General features: G+C 41.3%; 1 protein-coding gene across 2 annotated transcripts; it reads right to left on the bottom strand.

The window, feature by feature from the left end:
- Positions 1-834: 834 nt before the first annotated feature.
- On the bottom strand, positions 835-20,782 carry MFAP5 (microfibril associated protein 5). 2 transcript variants are annotated; one of them, XM_072991661.2, is made up of 9 exons: positions 20,375-20,782; positions 20,068-20,130; positions 17,215-17,265; positions 15,462-15,506; positions 15,010-15,048; positions 14,352-14,378; positions 9,247-9,334; positions 6,318-6,391; positions 835-3,120 (listed from the first exon to the last, which is right to left on the bottom strand). In XM_072991661.2, the coding sequence occupies exons 2-9, from the start codon at positions 20,126-20,128 to the stop codon at positions 3,002-3,004; spliced, it is 504 nt and encodes a 167-aa protein (XP_072847762.2). In that variant the 5' UTR covers positions 20,129-20,130; positions 20,375-20,782; the 3' UTR covers positions 835-3,001. The 2 variants fall into 2 exon arrangements, with proteins under 2 accessions (XP_072847762.2, XP_072847763.2); XM_072991662.2 differs by having other exon boundaries at positions 20,245-20,375.
- Between the last annotated feature and the right edge of the window lie 1,144 nt (positions 20,783-21,926).

Below are 21,926 nucleotides of genomic sequence, written 5' to 3'. Positions count from 1 at the left end.
CACTCAGGAGTATCAGCCCAGTCCTCAGTCTCACTTTTTTCCTTGTCTTTTCTGCCAACCACTGCCAGATCCTCCTCAGTCACTTACTGTATTTTTCCATGTATAAGATGTCCCATGTATAAGATGCCCTCCACTTTTCTAATCCAAAATTAAGAAATCTAAGTGGGGTTTAGCAAGTGCAGGGGAAAAGGGATCAAAGCGCTGCAGGATCGCTTTGATCCCTGCTTTCCCCTCCACTTGTTTTTGTTTTCTCCTCAGCTTACTTCCGTGTATAAGACGACCCTCCATTTTTAGTCTAAAGATTTTAGACAAAAGTATGGTCTTATACCTGGAAAAATATGGTAAGTCTTCTCAGCTGGAGACCCTTTTGACAGGCCTCTTCCTACTTTTTTCCTCTTCCCTCACATCTGTGTCTCTCCATCTTCCATATTCCAGGGCGGCATTCAACTGCGGGTAATGGCCGGGAGACGAGAACAACCTCATAGCTGCCAAATGGCTTTGGCAGGGATTCGTGGAACCCATAGTGGGTTCCCCTCTCATGAGGGGAACAGAGGGAGAACCCTCATGAGAGCTGAGGCTCACCCATCACAGGCATTCAAGGTGACTATAGCATGCTCTCATGCTGAACGTCAGCAGCAAGTAGTTTAAAAAGATGGGCATGACAAACACATCTTCATCTGAAGGCCTCATGTGGTCTGGCTGTAGCTTTTCGCATTAAGGATGCCCAGGTTTTTTGCTACCTACTAACGAACAGCTCGGCAACAACCTCTTGAGTGTACACATCCCACACAACAGTAAGGTTGAAACAAGAACTTGCATAGATACAAGAGCATGTGTGTGTTACCAAAAAAGTATATAAAATTTATTTATGTAGTGCTCTTCTTCAGAAATTCCATTCCATAACCCTGCGAGAGTGACAGTGAAGCAGAATAATGAACATTTTGCATTTCTCAAAATGTGTGCATGTGAGTTTGATATATCTATAGATTGTACAAAAACTATAGAATACATACATATGTGTTTACATTAGTGTCTATATTTGACATTCAGAACAGACTTAAATCTAAGTGCCTCTAACAACTAATGTATACCAACTTCCCATAGTAAGACTCCCTCTTAATTTTTTTTCTTTCTTTTTTTATGACATGGACTTGTGCCTTTAATTGCAACCAGACACCATGTGGCAATATATATCAGGTACAGGTTTTCCTGGCACACAAAGGGATATATTATGGTTAACAGTCTCAATTGCTTAATTTCTGCCCATCAGACTTCTAAAGATTAAGGAATAGGGTCAATTTATTATTATTGTTATAAAAATAGGGAGCCCTACTAATGAACATGTTTATGACATAGTATTTATTGGCTGTTTCACATACCAGCTGGTCCTTCATTCACTGGCATCCAGTGATGGCTGATGCCAGAAACAGAACTTTCCTTTCACCTTGTGATAACCTGAGTGGTAGACTTTTTAACGTTCATTGACCGAAACAATTCAGAGTTTTAATCCAAAGAAAGAGATCAAATGTTATATGTGTACTGTATGTGTGAATCTGCTGTAAACCTTGGTGGCACCCCTTTCTAAATGGAAATTCCCCGTTAGTAAAGGCAGTAACCAGGATTTGCTCACTCCTGGTTATGGCAATCTGGTGTGTGCCCAGTTTGCCACTTGTGCAATATTGACAAGGGCGGTGATTAAAACACAATCCTGACACAGTGGAAGATTGGGACTACATCAGAAATGGCAACTCATGGTGATCAACCCAATGATTCTATGTTACCTGTCAGAATCGCTCCCTTTCCTACTATAATTTTGTCTTTGCCATTTTTATGGCAAAGACAAGATTATTGCTTATGGGATAGCACAGCTGGTCTCTCTCTGGTATACCTATTTATCTTTCAGTAGGTTAGGATTTGTTTTGCACCTAGTAACTAGACAAGTTAAAAATGAGCCATACAACCATTATTTTGGTTCTCTTTATGTATGGAAACAGCAGGGTGGAATCTGTGCCCTAATTAGTGGTGACAATCCCCTCTCAGGAAATTTTAGCAGATCAAGATGCTGTCCTGGTTATTCAGTTCCTAAGATTCAAGTGCAGACTGACCAGGATGGATAGACTGTAGATGCAGGTCTGTTGCCCTGTAGCACCACTATTGTCCTTCGCTGAGCTGTTAATGCATATAGGACCCAGTGGGAGATAAGAGATGCAAGGGAAATACAGAAATTTGGATTAACAACTCCTAAATGTCAATATATTGTGCCTCCGTCTACATCACATTCTTGAAACAAGGAGAGCTTACTTTATTCCTATTGGCACATGTCTTCAGGCACATATACTTCACAAGTGATGGGTCAGTAGGATTCTACCCACCCTGCTGCCAATCACTTATGCATCTATGTGCAAAAGTGTCACTGAAGTGCATTGGTGTTTGTGCTTGCTGAATCCAAACAGAAACTACACTGTATGAGCCTTATCCCCTTGGCTTTGCAAAGTAAGGACTGTACATTATCAACTCTGTACACATTAGAATAGAAATGGCTACATTTCCCATACATATGACATCATCTGGCTGGCTTCTGCCTGAGCAGGGGCGGGCGGAGGGTCTCCCAAAATGTTAGGGTGAAGTTGTTCCTCTCTCTTGCTAGGTACAACATGTACATGGCAGTATCTGTAAGCAAGCTGGCTCATGTCTGGGTGGAGGCAAGGCAGGGCAAGGAGGATCCACTGCTTCACAGTGGTTTCAACAGGGCTAGTGTAAGTACCTGTAGGGAAAGACACACATGAGGGCTTATGAAGATTCCTAGTACCACATTCCAACAGGGACATCAAGTACCAGCAATGAGAGGCAGGCAGGCAAGGAAACACCCTGCACTGGAGCACCTTCCAAAACATGAAGATATGGGAAGAAAGCACATCTATGTTGAGTTGGCAGCAACAGACTGGGTTCCTTGCAATGCCAGTTCCTTCTCTTCTCCATCTTCCCTGCAACTGGTGGTTCACTAAGCATCCAGAGTGTTCAACTGTTGGTTCTGAGCCTGCCGGCAGAGTGATCCTCGAAGCTGATGAGAGCGGCGGAGGCGGCGAGGGGGCAGTCCAGCTATCTGGCGGCAAATTTCCTCTACAAGCAAACAGATTTTTTTTAAAAAAAAACTGTTCAGTATAGCTTACATGTGCAATAGAGTTTGCAGGTATCTTTTTAGACAGGCAGAGGATTAAGTCCAGTTATAACAGAATGGGATATTTGCTAGTTAACATCTCATCCCATGCATAGGAGGACCAGCCCCTCTTGCCATTCAAGGTGGAAAGAGAAACTACACGACATGACTCACATGAGGGCAGTGGAGGAGGAGGAGTTGCCCCTCCATATCACAGAGGTGGTAGCGGCAGCAGCAGCAGTAATGCCCTCTCACACTACAGCAGCAGCATCACAAAAGCCTGGCTGACAAGAGGATTCTAGGACCTGTAATCCCCAAAGATAACCGTTCCAAGCTGTGGTTTCATATGTATTGATTCTTAAATCTGCCCTGTCTTGTTTCTGCTACATGTTGCAGAAGAATTAATAGTGTTTGTATTATTTCATTCCTCCACCCACCCCCCCAGAATATACATTTTTGTACACATTTGAGTTTTAAAAATGCATTATTATTTTCAAAAAAGTCTATGCCTTTTAAAAAATTCCCTGAAGATCCTTAACACCATATGTAGGAGATGCTCTTTGAAAAGTCATCCTCCTGAAGAATAAAATAACAGTGAACACCCCAGTATATTTGAGAGTTCTATTTGCTAGAGGATATCATCAAATGACCTCATAGGAACAAAGCCTATGAGGTCGGGAGTAGTTGAAAATATATTGGCATCTCCAGGAGGATAGATAGCATAAGGGAAAGAAGAAATGTGAACAGGTAAAAGAAAGTTCCTTTGGGTTAATTATTCTACCCTTCAAAAGGGAAAGAAAAGGGAAAATTCAAGACTGAAAGGTAGATTTTTTATATATTTTTATATTTTTAAAAAAAGGTAAAGGATATGAAAATAAGGAAGGGCAGAAAGTTTTTATTACTGTATTATTATTTTCATGAGTAGAATATCCTAGGAGATTGGAGGTTTAAATAAAATACAACTATTGTGGAAATTATTGCAGATTAGATTAGACATCCTTCAGTCTCGAGAGACTATGGTAACGTCCTCTGAATGGAGGACTTGGAACAGCGTCTAGTGTGGCTGAGAAGGCCAATTTGAGAGTGACCATCCCTTCCACACTGAAGACAGTCTGTCCCTTTTCATTCTCCCTGATTTTGGTGGTTTTGGGACTGCCTCTTTGCCTCAGCCTGCTGAACAAGTATCTCTTCAAATTGGGAGAGGACATGATGCACCGCCTGCCTCCAGGCTGAATGCTCAGATGTCAGGGTTTCCCATCTGTTGAGGTCCATTCCCAAGGTGATTTCCCTGCACTAATTCTCCATACAGGACATCTTTTGGAATCCAACCATCAGCCATTCTCACAACATGCCCGAGCCAATGTAGACATTGCTGTTTCAGTAATACTGTATATACATGCTAAAAATTCCAGCTTGTTCTAGGATTACTCTATTTGGAACTTTGTCCTGCCAGGGGATACCAAAAATGTGTCGGAGGCAACACATATGGAACGTGTTCAGCTTCCTCTCCTGCCGTGCACGAAGGGTCCAGGATTCACTTCAGTACAGAAGTGTGCTCAGGACACAGGCTTTATAGACCTGGATCTTGGTATATGCCGTCAGCTTCTTATTAAGCCATACTCTCTTTGTGAGTCCAGAGAACATGGTAGCTGCTTTGCCAATGCATTTATCCAGCTCGATATCTAGGGAGAGGGTGTCAGAGATCGTTGAGCCAAGGTACACAAAGTCATGAACAACCTCCAATTCTTGTGTGGAGATGGTAATAGAGGGAGGTGAGTCCACGCCCTGGCCCATGACTTGTGTTTTCTTCAGGTTGATTGTTAGTCCAAAGTCTTGGCAGGCCTTGCTAAAATGATTCATGCGTTGTTGGAGGTCTTCAGCAGAGTGGGCAACAATGGCTGCATCATCGGCGAAGAGGAAGTCCCGCGTGCATTTCAGTTGGACTTTGGTCCTCACTCTCAATTTTGAGAGATTAAAGAGCTTTCCATCTGATCTAGTCTGGAGATAGACACCTGTTGCAGTTCCAAAGGCGTGCTTCAGCATGACAGCAAAAGAGATCCCAAACAGAGTCGACGCAAGGACACAGCCCTGTTTCACTCCACTTCAGATGTCAAAGGGATCTGATGTTGAGCCATTAAGAAGTACGGTGCCCTTCATGTCCTCATGAAACAACCTGATGATTTTAAGGAATCGAGGTGGACATCCAGTCTTGGGAAGTATTTTAAAAAGGCTGTCCCTGCTAATGAAATCAAAGACCTTTTTGCAAATTGTTAGAATTTATGAAGAGAGGTAGGGTGATCAGCAGAGTAGAATGAAGGCAGATGAGATGGGAATCTTGCCCATATAATTTAGTCAATGGACTAAAGATCGGGTAAAAAAGAAATGGTAATTGTAAGGATCTTACAAAATTTGAAGAAATTGTAGTACAGAAGGAAAATGGAGATGAAAATAAGATAATGAAAGTGAAGAGCCCAGATCTGTCTCAGTCAGCAACTAACAAAAATTTAATATTGCTTCTTTTAAAAAAAGAGATTATTTCAGTGACTGGAGCATCTTCTGGCTAACTCAATATCAAACAAGTAATTTTATCAGATCAGCTGACATTAGGTGGCAGGCCAGAAGATTCCTCGCCCCCTTTGAAGATCTCCACTCTCTAGCTGAAATAAATAAAGGAAGTTCAGTAGGTTTCAACTGTATCAATATATAAAGGATCTATATCAATGTCCTGTGAGGATGATGGCTGTGATAAGAAATGTACTTTTCTTCCAACACCTCAGGCTGTACTTTTAGGAATAGCTTCAATAGTATTTTGCTAAAACAAAACAAATAAACCATATTTGAAATATAAGAAGAAGAGCCGGTATACAGCCTTCTGTATACTGGGAGTTTTATGGATCTTCTGGGAGTTTTAGAGGTCCCTCTGGGGAATGCACACAAATGCACCTTCTGCACAGCAGGCACAGTAGCGACCAATGTGTTTAAGGAGTGAAAACTCAATGTTACTTAGGATGCTGTTTCTGTATTACCTTTTTGACAAAATAAAATATATCTAATCTTAACATGTTAAAATTAACATATATTTCTAAGGTAGAAATCTCTTGAGCACACAGCCTTTTCTGCTGCGCTTTGACAGGAAATCTCTCTTAACATCTTTACTCACCTTGCATGGCTTCATCCTCTTTGCAAACAATGCGAGAGCATATTTCCTTGTTTATCATATATGTTCGACGGACACTGTTGTCAGGAACAATTGGGAAAAGGGAAGAAACAAATATTAGAACCCAAAGCAAGGTAGACAAATAACTGCAGATAAATAATTGATAATAAAGATGCAAAACTAAAAGCTGTAAATAGATATGTGTACCTTAAACCAAGCAGAAGAGAAGCTAGGGTGTGAGTTAGCAAATCAGTCCAGAGACAGGGAAGGGTAAGGAGAGTAGTTAAAAGCTGGAACAGAAGTGCTACTTCTTAATAAAAAGACACAAAACAACCCCAGAAACCATGGGCCTGAGTTCCATGTTGTGAAAATGGCCCGTGAACAGCAGCTTCAGAGTTGGTGACGCCAACTAATTCATCAGTCATTAATTACTGGGTGGCAGCAAAATATCAAACCATCAACCTTCCATAGTAACCACAATCCACACACAGAAATACAGATTGTGACTGTATGCTTTCCCAGTGTTTTAGAAAACAGCTTGAAGCGGTAATTCCTGAGCAGGAGATGCAGCCTCACTTACCAGCCACACAGGGCTCAAGAGCAGTTACTGAACAAGCCACAAACTAGCCAAAGGTACTACAGTACATTTCTGGTATCTCTTCTTGGCCAAAGTCCTACATTTCAAAAAGCACCATGGAACTGGAATTTATGAATAGGCTGTACCTAACATACTTCAATCACAAGTAGCCGCAAAAGATCTACAAGAACCGCACGAGGGTCCTTTTTTCTGGGCTGAATATATAAAGCATCTCAAAATAACAGTTTATGGGAAGGCCAAGGGAAGTATATTCCTCAGTCAAACACAAGTGAGTGGGACAATGCGAGAAGTTACAGAACATCCACAGGTACCTCTTCCAGTCTCCTCTGGTGTGATGGAACAAGTGAATTATGTTGGGTTGCCCTACATGGAAGTCACTGTTCTACGGTGTCCCCCCCCCCCCCATTCTGAGCCATTCAATTCCATTCTGGCAGGTTTGGGGGTAATAAAGGGTTAATGAAACCCATTGGGTTTGAGGTCTAAAATATTGTTTGGATGTTTGTCCAGCTCTTCCCCGTGTTTTTGGCATTATTTTTATTAAGGAGGACACATTCCATTCCATTCCATCTTTTACCTAGTCCCCGAGGCTGAGAATCTGGAACTTCTGTCCTCCTCTCCATCCATTAGATCTGATCTTTTCCGAGATCTGTACAACTTTGGCTTATTTATGATGAAGAACGGGCAGATGAGAGTAGGAACAGACACGTCTAGTGTGTCTTTCCAAAAGGAATCTGCCCTGGATCCATATTACAGATGCTCTCAGGAACTGAGAATATGGGATACTTCATCTTCATTGGATGATTCTTTTTTTAAAAATGTGGTGGGCAATTAGAGGAGATAGCAGTGAGATGCCAGATCACCATGTAGGGACATGGCTACTGGAAATTACAGGACACTAAATTGATCTCAGCCACTGTGGGGAAGGAGGAGACAGCAAAGTGGGGCTGTAAATTCATTTACACGGGGCTTGTCCAGGCTGGCCATTTTGATGCAGGCTGGATTGGGCTACAAAGGGTCATTTGAGGTTGTGAGAAGTGATGTGCCATTTGGCACACTCCTCCGGAGGTACCCAGGGACATCGCAGCTCAGAGAAATGACACAGGGACACCTACAGCCCCACATTCCCTCAGGTCTGAACATCTTTTCCTCTCCCTCCCCCCCCGCACCCTTTCCATCCCTGCATGGCACCTTCATTTCAGGTCCAGCTGCTTCTTTTCAGCTACTCCCTTCCTCCCTGAGTGAGCCACCTTCCAATGTGATGGATCACTTTGTTGTAGTTTCAATTGGCAATATATAACTCAGGTGTCCAGCTAAACAACAAGGAATTCTGCCAAAAAGAATGCATGCCGTGCTGCTCTACCAGAAAGGTGTGTGACAGCTCTTAAAGAGGAAGATTGGATCAATCTAAGTAGAAACACTTGCAGATTAGGTATCTTTTGTTTAAAAATCCAAACTGTGCCATCAGCGATCCATATACCGATCTATATATCCGTGTGCCAGTGTGGGGCCCAGAAAAGTCTAGTTACCCCCCCCCCCGGCATGAAGGCACCTGCTCTGTTGATAGGTGGCTGCTTACAACTCTACCTTCTCATTCCTTTAATTCCTTTCTGATTCTGCAGGTGAAGGGACATCACCTAACTGTCCCACCAGCATTTCTGCTATAGATGAGTCTCACATAACTCCTTTTGAGTTTCTGGGGGGGTTTCTGGGGAAGAACTGGAATCCAGGGGGTCCCAAGTGATCTTCAAATTTCACAACACTCATGTCTTTCTCTGAGGAATAGTCATCGATGTTTGGCCTGTGTCAGGCATGACATCCAGACAACATATGGAGAATTTGGGAAGCGTTCAAAAGGCAATGTTTCCAAGCTCTGTGAACAGGTATCTTTAAGTTGAGCAAACATTGGTTTGAAACCTCATGGAAGGAAAGCTGGATTAGCTTGAAATGGGCAAATTTTGAATTAAAAAGCAGCAGATAAGGAAAGAGTTAAATCTCCCCTTCCTCTCTTTTCCTTTTTCAAAGATCTCTTTTCAACTTGAACAAAAGGAGGAACCATGAGGACTTTATTTTATATCTCTGCATTGTAATATATAGTTGGATCCAAATATTTTTTGAGCTCTTGCAAACGGGTTGTTTTGCAGCTATTTTAGCTGAACAATATTCTGCGCTTACTTCTTTTCCATTTGCAGACCGTACTGAGTATTTTGCGATGTTTTTAGCTTTTTGGCGTTTGCAAAGGTCTGAAAAGCTAGTAGGCGGTAAACGAATCCTAATTTAATTTAACCATAGAATATGGCATGTCTTAGAAAATAATCTTGATTTTCCCTCACTTACGTGGTAATGCACAGGTAACTGATGCACTGTTTCACAGGCTTGTGAACAGAGTATAAACGTGTGCAAGGAAATTGCTCTTCACGGCATTCTGGAAAGAAAAAGGTACAAGTTCATACTACTTTGTGATATAAATAAATCAGCTGAATGGAGACTCGCCATAGCTAGTTGCCAGGGCCTCATTAAACCCAGATGAGAAATTTTCTATGCGGTGTACTTAACAGAAAGTAGGACTCACTTACAATAATTTCTCTGGTTTCCTGTTTCACTTTGACATTTCATCCCAGACATTTCATCCCATTAGTATTCTGCCTCTTCTGCAAAGTACTGTACTTCAACTGAACAAAACCGGCACCCAAAATTGTATTTGGCAATCAAGCGTTGACTGCTAGAATATTAATTTTGTTGTTAAAGAAGAATTTACAACCTAATACTTAAGTCAGATCTACACTGTGGAGACACTGGCAGTAGATCATGGGCAATATTTTCCACTGGAGGCCAGCTGTAAAATATGCCAGAAGACCTGATTAATTAACTGCTGAGCTGGCAGTGACAGGCCTGGAAAGCGACTTCAAGGAAAACGACAAGCCAGAATGGGCTGCAGTGAAAAGATCAAATTCCAAGTTGCTAAGGACAATTAAGAAAGGGGTTGAGAATAAAATAGCAGTTTTATAGTGTGTTATGTCTATACAACAGTGAAACAACGGTGTTTGTTTGCAATAAGGTGTACCGTTTTGATGGCCAAACCACAATAATACTGCAGAATTTCAGATGCAGGGAACTAAGACAGCTTTGACACAAAATTGTATTTGGTCAGGCCAGCAGTTCCCAAAATTCTTTCAGCACCATGAACCATCACTCAAACCTTTTTAACAAAAAGCTCAATTTTTATTTTCATTCGTTCATTCATTGCTACAATTGACATGCTGGTGGTATTCAGTGGCAGCACAAGATTTGGTGCCTGGACCCAAGTATGTTGAATGAATAATAAGGCATAAAGTAGTCTGTGCCTTGCTTGGAAAAGTAATAAGCTGACTTAGTAGATCAGCCCAAGAGGGCACACACTTTAGACCTGGTTTTCTGTACCAGAGGGAGGTGCTGGTGATCCAAGAATGGAATAACTTTCTGTGGTTCTGTTATGTAGTTCGGTGGAGAGATCACGACCCAGTAGTGTTTAGACTTTGGGGAACTGGGAGTCTCTGCAGAGGTAGGGAATCTTTTTCAGTAGTCCACCCCAGTAGACTGATGCAGACTGATGAGTTCCTTTACCTTGGCAGGGGGTGCTGTTGAAGCACTGAATGAACTCGGGAATGGGGAGATGTTCACGGCAGTAGACATAATCACACCTAAGTGCCCCTCCCACAGAATAGCCCCCTAGTTCCCTGTGGATCTGGGGTGATGCAACAAGTGGACTGGAGCAACGATGGCCAAAAACTCAAAACGAATCCTACTGAATGTGGGCTAGAGCCCATTGGGGGGCCTACGCTGTGGCAGTGGGAGGTGGCAGAAAATAAGTCATTTTTCTCTGCCACGATTGTGTTTACACAGAGTCATCCAGGGGAGCTCTTCCAAGAGGTCAAGGGTCTACTATGTGCTGCCCCCAAGAAGAGAGTGCAGACCACTCGTTATCCCACTCACTATATTTTAATGTGAGCTTTTGTGGACAAGTCCACTTCTTCAGACATCAGAGTGGAACTGAGTGGCAAATATTTATACAGTTATACATGACCCCAAAACAAAGAGGCATCTGAGACTTGCCACTCAGTGGAGAAGAAAAATTGAAGTAAAAGAATCCAGAGAGAAAGAGAGAGAGCTGAGATAAAATATAAACATATGTTTAGCACCCATCTTAATGGACTCAATATAAGCCAAGGATTCTAAGAACATTATCAAATAAAAAATGCTGTATTTGCTGTAATTACTTAATATAGCCAAGGCTCAAATGACTGAATATATGCCATCTCAATGGACTCATTATAAGTCAAAGATTCCTTGGCCACTACCAAATGCTGCATCTGCTGTAATTCCCGCATAGATTTCCTTACTAACTACTCAGTGCCATCTCACCAGCCCCATCAGAGATTATGATACTTATTACCATGTTGTTCCCCTTTGTTATACAGTGGACCCTCGACTTACAGACGGCTCGACTTACAGACTTTTCGAGTTACAGACTTCTCTGGCTGCAAAATTTAGATTCGACTTGCAGCCAGAGAATCGACTTACAGACCAGAAAAAAACCAAAATGGAACAAAAATAGAATACAAACTGCCAGTTATGGGATTAATCGGTTTTCAGTGCATTGTAGGTCAATGGAGATTCGACTTACAGACTTTTCGACTTGCAGCCACCATTCCAATACGGATTAATTCCTTAAGTAGAGGGTCCACTGTATATAAATGTAAAGGTTCCCCTTGACATTTAGTCCAGTCATGTCTGACTCTAGGGCATGGTGCTCATTGGCGTTCCAAGCCATAGAGTCAGTGTTTGTCCAAATACAGTTTCCGTGGTCACGTGGGGCAGCGCAACTGGACATGGAATCCTATTACCTTCCCAATGAGGTGTTTTCTATTTATCTACTCGCATTTTGCATGCTTTTGAACTGCTAGGTTGGCAGGAGCTGGTACAAGCGATGGGAGCTCACTCTGTTGTGTGGATTCGATCTTAGGACTGCTGGTCTTCTGACCTCACAGCACAGAGGGTTCTGTGGTTTAACCCACAGCACCACCACATCCCTTTGTTATATGTAGCAAGGGATTAATTAAGCCACTAATCATTGCCATTGTTTAGTGAACAATACTTCCTGGAGGGAGAACTGAATATCGACAGGCATTTTAATGCTTGTTGCCAGGTGTGAAATGGCACATCATCAACTATTAGTGCCCAGGAAACAACCAGTCTCTCATGTCTGAGGAACTGGACTTGTTCAAGAAAGCTCACATTAAAATACGGCAGTTTGTCTTTAAGGTGCAATCACTGTTTCTGTCTTATTTATTTTTACAATTTTTGTTTTGTCTTACATTTGTGTAATCTTTAGAACCACATGGCCTTTTACCAATTCTTTTCCAACTAGATTAGGATATTTTCAGGTTTACTAAAAAGCCTGGTAACCATGAGATCCTAAAATGAAAGGGATCCTTCAATGAAAGTACAGTGGTGCCTCGCTTAGCGATGTTAATTCATTCTGAAAAAATTGCTGCTAAGCGCTTTCATCGCTAAGCGAAATGCGGTTTCCCATTGAAATGCATTGAAAACCAGATAATCCGTTCCAATAGGAACGAATTGCCGTCCTTAAGCGAAAATTGCCATAGGAAACATCGCTAAGCGAAACGCGGTTCCCCAATTGAAATGCATTGAAACCTGTTCAATGCATCTCAATGGGGGGAAAAATACAACAACAAATTAAAAAAGAGTCAGAACACAGTCAAATTTGGTTAACAAAGGGTTTATTAAGTCCACTTTATGATTTCAAACATTTTAAAGAGTAAACTTTAACTTTATAAATAACAGAAAACATTTAAAAAACAGCAAACACAAGGCTGTTTAAACCATCGCTAAGCGAAACAGGGGACCCAAAATTTAATCGCTATGCGAAGCATGGTCCCAACCATCCCTAAGCGAAAATCGCCCATAGGGATCATCACTAAATGAAGTGCAAAAACGCTCCGAAAAAGTCGTCGCTAAGCAATTTTGTTGCTAAACGGAGCGCCCGTTAAGCGAGGCACCACTGTAACATTTTCCCCTGCAGCTCACATCACGTCTTCCATGGTACACGGAGAACTGGGTTACTTGGAAGTTATTTAACTTAATAGTCTGCAAAGCAGAGTTGGCAGAACCAAAGTGTAGCTAAGAATAGAGTTTTGCCCTCTGTGAGTGTAGAGGAGTACAGGCAAATTCACACCTCTGCCATCCCTGACCCTCCCAGATTAAAATCAAGGATTCCCCCCCCCCAAGTAATCTGTGAATCCTGAACAAACAGCAGAGAATATCAACACTATAATTTGGAAAGAAAGAACTACCTACCTCTTAAAATTTATGGAAGACCAGGACATTCTAGCCTGCAGTCACCAGCAGAACTGGGCTGCTGAACAGTCTGGGAACAGGATATTACAAACATCCTTTGCCCCTGTATAAGCCTGCTGAAAATGTTTGCTCTTCTGTCGTTTACTATTTTAAAAGGCTTTAGTTGGTGAGAATGAGGGAAAAGGCATTTTCAATCATGACATCTCGGTCATGAAATACCATATTTTTCCATGCATAAGACATCCCCATGTATAAGACACCCACCCCCCACTTTTCTAACCCAAAATTAAGAAACCTAAGCGGGGCTTAGCAAATGGAGGAGAAAAGCAGGGATCAAAGCACTGCAGGATTGCTTTGATCCCTGCTTTCCCCTTGCTTGCTAAGCCCGCTTAGCAAGTGGAGGCAGAAAGCACGGATCAAAGCACTTTGATCACTGCTTTCCTCCTCCACTTTCTTGCCAAGAAAGTCCCTGCCATCCCCTACACTTTCTTGCGGAGAAAGTGGAGGGGGAAAGCACTTTCTCTGCAATAAAGTGGAGGGGGAAAGCAGGTATCAAAGCCCTTTGATCCCTTCCCCCCTCCTTACTTCCATGTACAAGACAACCCTCAATTTCTAATCTAAAGATTATAGACAAAAGTATCTTATACACGGAAAAATATGGTACTTAGTCCAGAGATTTTGGCCACCATTGCACTCATTGTTCATCTTTTAGCCACCCATACTGTATTATTGTGAATGTTGTCCATCCATTTCATACTGATGGCCTGGTATTATAATTCTAATGTTGCAGACCCAGTTTTGTCATGTTTAATTTGTCTACCTTGCCTTATCAATGCTACTGTGAGTAAATAGGAATTTTCCTTTAAAAAGTAGGATATGACTTGTTAAATATAAATAAATGAATAAATAAAACATTCCATACTCCAAACAATTGTAAAAGCCATTTAGTGTCTTGAATTGGCAAGGAGTGAATCATATCTTCAATTAATAAAACCCAGCCGTATGAGGAAATAGATACTGGCCAACTGAGAGAGAATCAATAAGAGTGTAAAGGGACAGATAATAAAAACAAAACAAAAACTTACCAGGGGATGTTGCTGGGCCACTAACATCTAGAATTAAAAATAAGAAATGATTTGTACATAATAGATTGTTTATTGCCTGCTGTTTCTCTTAAGGTCAGCTGCAGGGTGACATGAGTTTGCTCCTTAGTAAAGCTTGAAGTAAGATTTATTCTGGAGCATCTATGCAGATAGTTGAAATTAATTATCTGCATTTGACAATCAGTGCTGTTTGATTTCACAATAAATGTTTGATGTTTGATAATTTGAATTATTTTATTTAGTAGTGTTCTGTAGATGGATATTTCAAATTTAGCAGCATGCGATGGCTGACATAGTGCTATTCCGTGTTTGGTGGTCCACGTGAGGTTTCATTATGTTAACTGCTGTCTGTTAGAAATGTTACTGTCAAATGACAGTGGCAGATTCTAAACTTTTGAATTTGAATTGTCCTTGAATTGCAGTTTCACTTTTTAACTGCAACATTTACATTCAGGATTGGAAATTCAAAACGTCAGAAAAGGTTCACTCGTGAATCCTAGCATCGCCAGGCCTTGCCCCGAGCTGAAAAGAATTGTTCTGAGAGCCCGTTAAACTCGGTTTGAAGAAGAGGGTGGTATGTCAGGGTATCCCTTCCTACCATCGGGGCAAAAGGTCACAAGGTGCAGCGAAATTAACTTACCTTTCTCATCTGCTGCCGTTTCCCCAGGATCAGCCACATCTAGGCAGAGGAGAAATAATGTTATCATGCGTTGTGTGTGTTTGTGTGGGTATGTGAATGTGTGCGTGCAAACATGTAATGGAATAAATAGGAATACAATAATTAATGAAAAGAAATCTGGAACTGTAATTAATAGAGATATTTGGTAAGCAGTTACAGATATATTACATAAGAGCAAATCCAGTCTTCCACATTCCACAAGGAGCACCAGCCAATCTTGGCCACTAGTAAGATGGGTCTGTCTGTGTGACATCCATGTTCAGAAATACAATACAGGGTTTCTTATTATCCACTGAGCTGCACAGTCTGGGAAAAAAAATCTTAGGGCAAGCACTTCAAATTTATCTCAAATGAGTTGTTCATGCTCCTAATGATGGAGGGGAGTGAGGGTTGAGGAGAAAAGGAGAACTTACCTAAGGTGTCTGTTGCATCTGTAGTCAGTTCTGCATTTAGTACTCCTGAAAAGAGACAGTGGTCTTGTCTTGTAAAATCAGTTGTTTAGTATAACCATATGAGTGGATGTGGGGACAGGTCCGATCCCATAGATTAGGTAAAGAAATAGCTATTCACATGCACATGCACACATACATACAAATACATACATGTGGCCCTCAAGCAACTTCTTAGTTATATTTAAAAAATAATCTCCACAGAATGTGGTTAAAGGAGACAGAAAGGGAAGGAAGGAAGGAAGGAAGGAAGGAAGGAAGGAAGGAAGGAAGGAAGGAAGGAAGGAAGGAAGGAAGGAAGGAAGGAAGGAAGGAAAACTCAACATTCCTTAGAAATAAACTGCTCTGTGCGTGGGTAACTGCTTTGCTGAAATGTGAGAAATTGTAACCAGTGCATATATTCCTCAAAGACCTCCAAGCTATAGACCTGATCTATGGGGGTGCCAACCAAGAAGTGAACATGAAAGAAGATTGTGTTGTTAGTGGAACAATGGAGGAACTGCTGTTTAACCAGCTCCAAATTATCTGGAGACGACCTGGATTAATTCTTTCACTTGTTGATTAATGTAGGATTTGTCCCTGCCCTTTTCTGCACTTCTCACATTATTTCAGGTCATCTATCAAATATTGTTTCCTTTGGATCATCTGAAGAAAGCTAGTAAGGGCCACTGCATTACAGGGCTGCTTCTGTCTCTTATTGAGGTTCAGAAAACAGCAGTGGAAGGCGATGGGATGCTCTCCAAGATTTTGTTCTGTCCCTCATTTTATTTATATGCTGCCTTTGAAGAGACCAAAAGCAGCTCACAATACTTGAAACAATATAATCAAAGACCGTTAGAAACACAATGGCGTATTACATTTAAAAACAACACCAAAAAAATAATAATATTAAAAACGGTCATTTAAAAATACTGAAAAGCACATGCACCATGGATAAGTTAGGAAAAACATGTATATACAACATCCCATAATAACACTCACTTGCCAAAATCAATTAAAATCCTGCCAAAAAACCAAAGGTATTTGTCTGCAGGCATAAGGCCAGAGGAAGGGGACAAATCCAGCCTTTTAGGTAATGCATTCCATAGCCTGAGAAGGCCTTTCCTATACTCTTTAATCTTCACATGGAATTACTGGAAAGGATCCTGGAGTTCATCACTTGAGAACTGTAGCGTTTCCCTTCCTATATTGTGCTATATTGTCCACATGGCTCAGGAAACGCCCATCAATGGAGCTACCTTCAGCAGAAGTCTTTCCTGTGTCTACTGTAATACAGTAAGGACATGTAATAAGGGCATATGTAAATATTTCAAATAAGAGGAGTCCAGCCACTCTCCAGTGGCCTAGCTCTGTTTGGTTTTCATAAACGAGAAGATTTTCTATTTCACATTTTCCATGGGTACATGGAATCTTCAGGCACGTGTCCATGTACTCTCAACCGCAAACAGAACCAGAGAACACCTACCATAATGTCTCCTTTATACATGTGAGCACACAAAAATCCAAGGCCGTGGAAAGGTAGCTTAGTTTCAGCATGCCATTAAATTACATGCATTCTTCTCAAAAGCAATTTTTCCAAGTGGTACTAAATATCTGTAGATACAGATTTATATCATGACCCCCAAACCTTTGGATGTCTGTACCCTAAAATACTGAGATTTTCTCCCTAACACATCTGCTTAGGATTGTATCCTCAATATAATCAATACAAATGTACCTGTTGGGTCTTGAGGATCTTGCTGAGCAGTGACCACAGGCAAAAACCAATCTACAGAAAAAGAGAAAAAGCATAGTTTCCATCCTCCATTTTACATCTGTTAACGTTTAATAGTTGTTTCAGCTTAGGTAATGGCTTCTTCTCTCTGCCTGCCTCAGAAAGATGTAATTACAGTTACCATTTTTCAAAACTGACAGAAATATTATCCTCTCAAGGAAAATCCTGAGGAGCACATGAGGAGCAACAGTGTCTGATCCAAGCACATCTGGGTAAGCTATACATGAGACAAACAGGGCCAGGCTCTATGGGCGGATGACCTGGCAGTTACTCATGGTAAGCTGAGGGAGGGGGGGCACAATAAAATACATCAAACTGAGGGCACAGTTATATTATTAAAATAAATTAGGAGCTCGATCAGGGTTTTTGAAATAAGTTTGAAGTCACGTAACACTCACGTGGCTTTTGGGTCGGTCTGTGCGTCCTCTTGGGACAACTTTTAATCCAAGTGTAAGATGTGTAGCATGTCATGGTGGGACATATGTGGGCTTTTAAGAATCATTTTAAAATTGGCACTGCAGGGGCTCCAGCCTTTCGCCCTCCGGAGGTTATGCATTCCTTGAGTGAAATGTCTACATCGAAAAACTAAAATAACTCCCCGTGCTGCTGTAGCTAAAGGGAAACACTCTGGTTGTTGGCGCATCATCCTGGAATCACTTTTGAGGTTTTTCTCCTACACCCACTCATCTTTACACTGGCTCCCTCACAGCCACTTGCTGCCACCACCACCAACTCAGTCCCCACATTGAGGTGATGTAGCTGGCAGGGACAAAAAACATGTTCTTCTGCTGTGGTGTGATTTTTAATATTTGTTATTTTTATAATTTTTATATTGGAATAGCACTAGATCGGGGGGGGAGGGAAACAGATCAGACTGCAAAGTTATCCTTCGGAACCCCCTTTCTTCTCCCACCTTCCTTAGGGAGATCAACACAATTTTTCTGGTTTGTGCCCGTCTCTAACTCTGTGTATATTTTAGTGAGTTTTTCAGGACTGTTTTGTTTTTTTCTGGTTTTTTGGAGTAGATTTCAATGATGGGGAGGGGGGCTTGGAGTGCCAGAAAATACGCAGGGGGGACCTAAAAACGAAATACTCAAAATAAATTTTCCATTTTGTGTTAAATGAAAACACCAGTGCATGAAAAACAAGAAAAACAAAAGAGATACTCTCCAAAGAACTTAAAACAATGCAAGTTTAAAAAAACCTACCATCCACAGGGCTAGTAAAGAGCCTTCCTGGATTTTCTTTGGTTTTTTTTTTCCATTTTCACTGCATGCCACTCCCTCCTATGAATGTCTTCTAACTTTTTGCTCCATTCTCAACACAGATTAGCCTTCTCTCTGCCTATCTGTTCTGCTCTATCTCCCCTCCCTTCCTTCCTTCCTTCCTTCCTTCCTTCCTTGTTTTTGCCAATACACCACATCTTAAAACCTTCACATTTTCACATTTTTTATTCTTCTGTTTTTTACTTTTTGCTATGGTGCAAAGGTGACCACAATAAAATAAATTAAAATGAAATTTAAAAAGCTGATATGGCCAGCAGAAAAACACCCACAAGTAAACAAAATCAAATGACACACTCACAAACTGAACAGCATCTATCTGTACTTGGTACTTGAGTTCACACAAGTAGATGGTGAACAGCTGGAACAAATCAAAACAAAAGTATACCACTACTCAGAAGTAGTGTGAAGAGCCACACAAAGCGAGGATTTTGTCTTGCTTTAACTCTGTGGACCTCAGTTTTAGCCTTGTGTCAAGGATGCTGTACCATTATCTTGGGTGCAAAGAAAGATGAGTAAATGCTCATTATGGACAAACCCTATTCCCAGCATATTGTACTTATAAGCCTTCAATGTTTTCCTGTTGCCTCTTCTGTCTTATTTCTTTCCACGTTGTGTGCTTCAAGCACAGGGCCCCACTACTGCCACTTCAAAGGCATTGTGGAGCTACTCTGACATCTTATTTCCTTATTTCTCCGCTCTGGTAAGGATAAAGAGGAATTAAATAATGGCAAGAAAAGAAATTCACAAAGACTGAAAATCAAAACTACTGCCATTTGGACTTCCCATAAATTCCTTGAACAACCTTATGTTGAAACTTATACTGAGTACAATAGGTATTAACTGTGTTGAATTTAATCAACTGCTTGTTTGTGATATAGATACACATTAACAGCTGATTTGCTTTTAGCCATTTTTCAGATGACAACATTTGCCTCCACTATTGTGATAATTTTCAGAACTGTGGAGCTGTAAGCTAGGTCAGTGACTCTTCCATAGGGAACAGTTTAACATAGTTTAAGGACCATAAATATATTTTAAAAGAAAATACCTGGCCTCATACTAAGACCCTATTATTTTTTGGATAAAGTCCACTTTATCCAAAGCAGAAACTGGCAGAACATGAAGGGTGTCAGTGGAAATGCTTGAATTTTGAGTGAAAGCGCCTCCATGAAATATTCACCTTAAGGTCACAGACAAGTTTTTCTTTGTTTATGTTTTGTAGCAAGTAAGGAATCTATAGTTCCCCAAAGACCTCAAAATGGTGGCCATCCAGCAAGGTCCCGATGGGAAGATGGAAAGTGAGGTGGCAAAAAAAATTAGAACGCTGGAGCAAATCCCTCTTCCTCCTAACGAGGTTATGCCCCTTCGGCTCCTGTTCTCTCTTCTCCTTGGATCACCAGTTCTGTACCTTCTGTCTCAAATCACTTTTTTTTTTCATTTCAGAGCAGAACTTCAGCATTGGCAAATAAATGGCAAATAAAACTAATTTGATATTCATGATGAAACTCACCAAATGGCAGGACAGCAAGAGCTATGAGGCACAGCAGCTTCTGAGCTCCACAGGTTACCATTTCTGAAAAGTAAGAGAGAGAGAGAGAGAGAGAGAGAGAGAGAATGAACAGGTTGTACTTGTACATTTATTGCACATATTTGTCTTCCACAGTTGCATTCTCTTTAGTCTTCCTACTTGCTATGATCACAGCCGTATCTTGCTTAGCTGCTCCATCTGAAAAGCAAATTATTCAGCTGGAACATAATACTGTCATGGCTTTCCGTTTTCTTTCTTTCCACCCAAACTTCTTTCTGCCTTTTCTCACCTACTATCCGTGCCAGTTGCTCCCTTATCAATCCTTCAAGGAGTCACTCTCAAAACCTTTTCCACTCACTGTTCTCCATGCAATCTGTTCCTTTCTATTGCAGACAGAGCTCTTTTCCCCCCCTTAGCTGGTCCCCTAGTTTGGCCGGAGTGTAGAGCCGCTCCCAGTCCAAGCAAATGTTCTTCTTTGGCTTGACTTCCACCCTCAGTTCCAGAAAGAAGTCATCATGCAAATGGAATGAGGAGGAGTGAAAACATTGTCAGTTACATGGCCTCATTCTAAAGTTGATTGTCCTCCTATTCCCCGGGTAGGGGAATGGCTGTGGATGGAGTGCCACGATCTGCTGGTTTATTCCTGCAGTGGCATGCATTCAATTGAGCTACATGTTGAATGCCTGGGTAGGAGAATGTCCAAACGGACGAGAATTATATTGGGCCCCACCCACTGCTGGAACGTGGTTTTCTAAACTGAATTTGGCCCTACCCCCTCCCCTCCAAAAAAAGATTTCCCACTGAAAGATATAGCACCTGCATGAGGTGGAAGGGCCTTAGAAGCTCTGGATGGCTTGCAACTTCGGCTGTCTTGGGAACTGTTTCCTGCATGTGAACCTCTTCGGGCACATTCCTAGTTTTCTTTTTTATATCTATTTAAATCCCCATGGGATTTGGAGTTGTATTCTTTTGGTCTTTGCTGTCCTTACATGTTGGATTTCAAGTTGTTTGGAGTATAGATGAATACAGTCATGGCCCGCTGGACGATTATCCTGCTCTACGACGAATCCGCATTACGTTGACGTTTTTGCGATCGCTTTTGCGATCACAAAACAATGTTTTAAATGGGGAAATTTCGCTTCACGTTGATCGGTTCCCTGTTTCAGGAACCGATTTTTCGCTTTACGATGATCAGCAAACAGCTGATCGTCGGGTTTCAAAATGGCCACCGGATTTCAAAATGCCCCCCTGCTGTTTTCTAGGATGGAATACTCACTATACAGGCACCGAAAATGGCCACCGTATGGAGGATCTTCACTGGACGGTGAGTTTTTCAGCCCTTTGGAATGCATTGAACGGGTTTTCAATGCGTTTCAATGGGATTTTTTCATTTCGTTTGACGTTGTTTTCACTCTACAGTGATTTCGCTGGAATGAATTAACATCGCCAAGCGAGGCACCACTGTAAATGGATGGCTAGGTAGAAGTCTTGTGCCAGCAAATAATACCATCTGTACACACAATACACATTGGACTTTCCCCACCTGTGCCACCTTCACCCTGAGGATTAGATGAGCAGTAATATAAATTCATATCCCTTTTCACCCCATACCTCTCCAAAAGTACATTGATTATTTTGCTGGCATATAGCATTTCCCCTTCAAAAAAACATACTCCAAGTATAAATTCCAGACATCTTTGAAATCATTAGACTTTACTATTCCTCTTCTTATTTTCATTTTACGTGTTAACTTATCATTAATTATTAAGCTCCACATTTCTTAATACCAATCTTCAAGATTAATTTGTCAGTTACTTTTCCAATTGTTTGTAAATATTAAT

This window comes from Pogona vitticeps, chromosome 2 (genome assembly GCF_051106095.1).
Source record: "Pogona vitticeps strain Pit_001003342236 chromosome 2, PviZW2.1, whole genome shotgun sequence".
In the NCBI taxonomy this organism is placed as follows: domain Eukaryota; kingdom Metazoa; phylum Chordata; class Lepidosauria; order Squamata; family Agamidae; genus Pogona; species Pogona vitticeps.
The sequence above is the reverse complement of the archived record's forward strand: the minus strand, read 5'-3'. Positions and strand labels throughout refer to the sequence as shown.

Bases quoted from the DNA above. Each gene is read 5' to 3' on its own strand.
- MFAP5 (XM_072991661.2), bottom strand. From the start codon at position 20,128: ATGGTAACCTGTGGAGCTCAGAAGCTGCTGTGCCTCATAGCTCTTGCT. The intron at 17,266-20,067 runs GTGAGTTTCATC...CTTTTTCTGTAG, and splicing joins TCTTGCTGTCCTGCCATTTG to ATTGGTTTTTGCCTGTGGTC. The intron at 14,379-15,009 runs GTAAGTTAATTT...TTTTAATTCTAG, and splicing joins AACGGCAGCAGATGAGAAAG to ATGTTAGTGGCCCAGCAACA.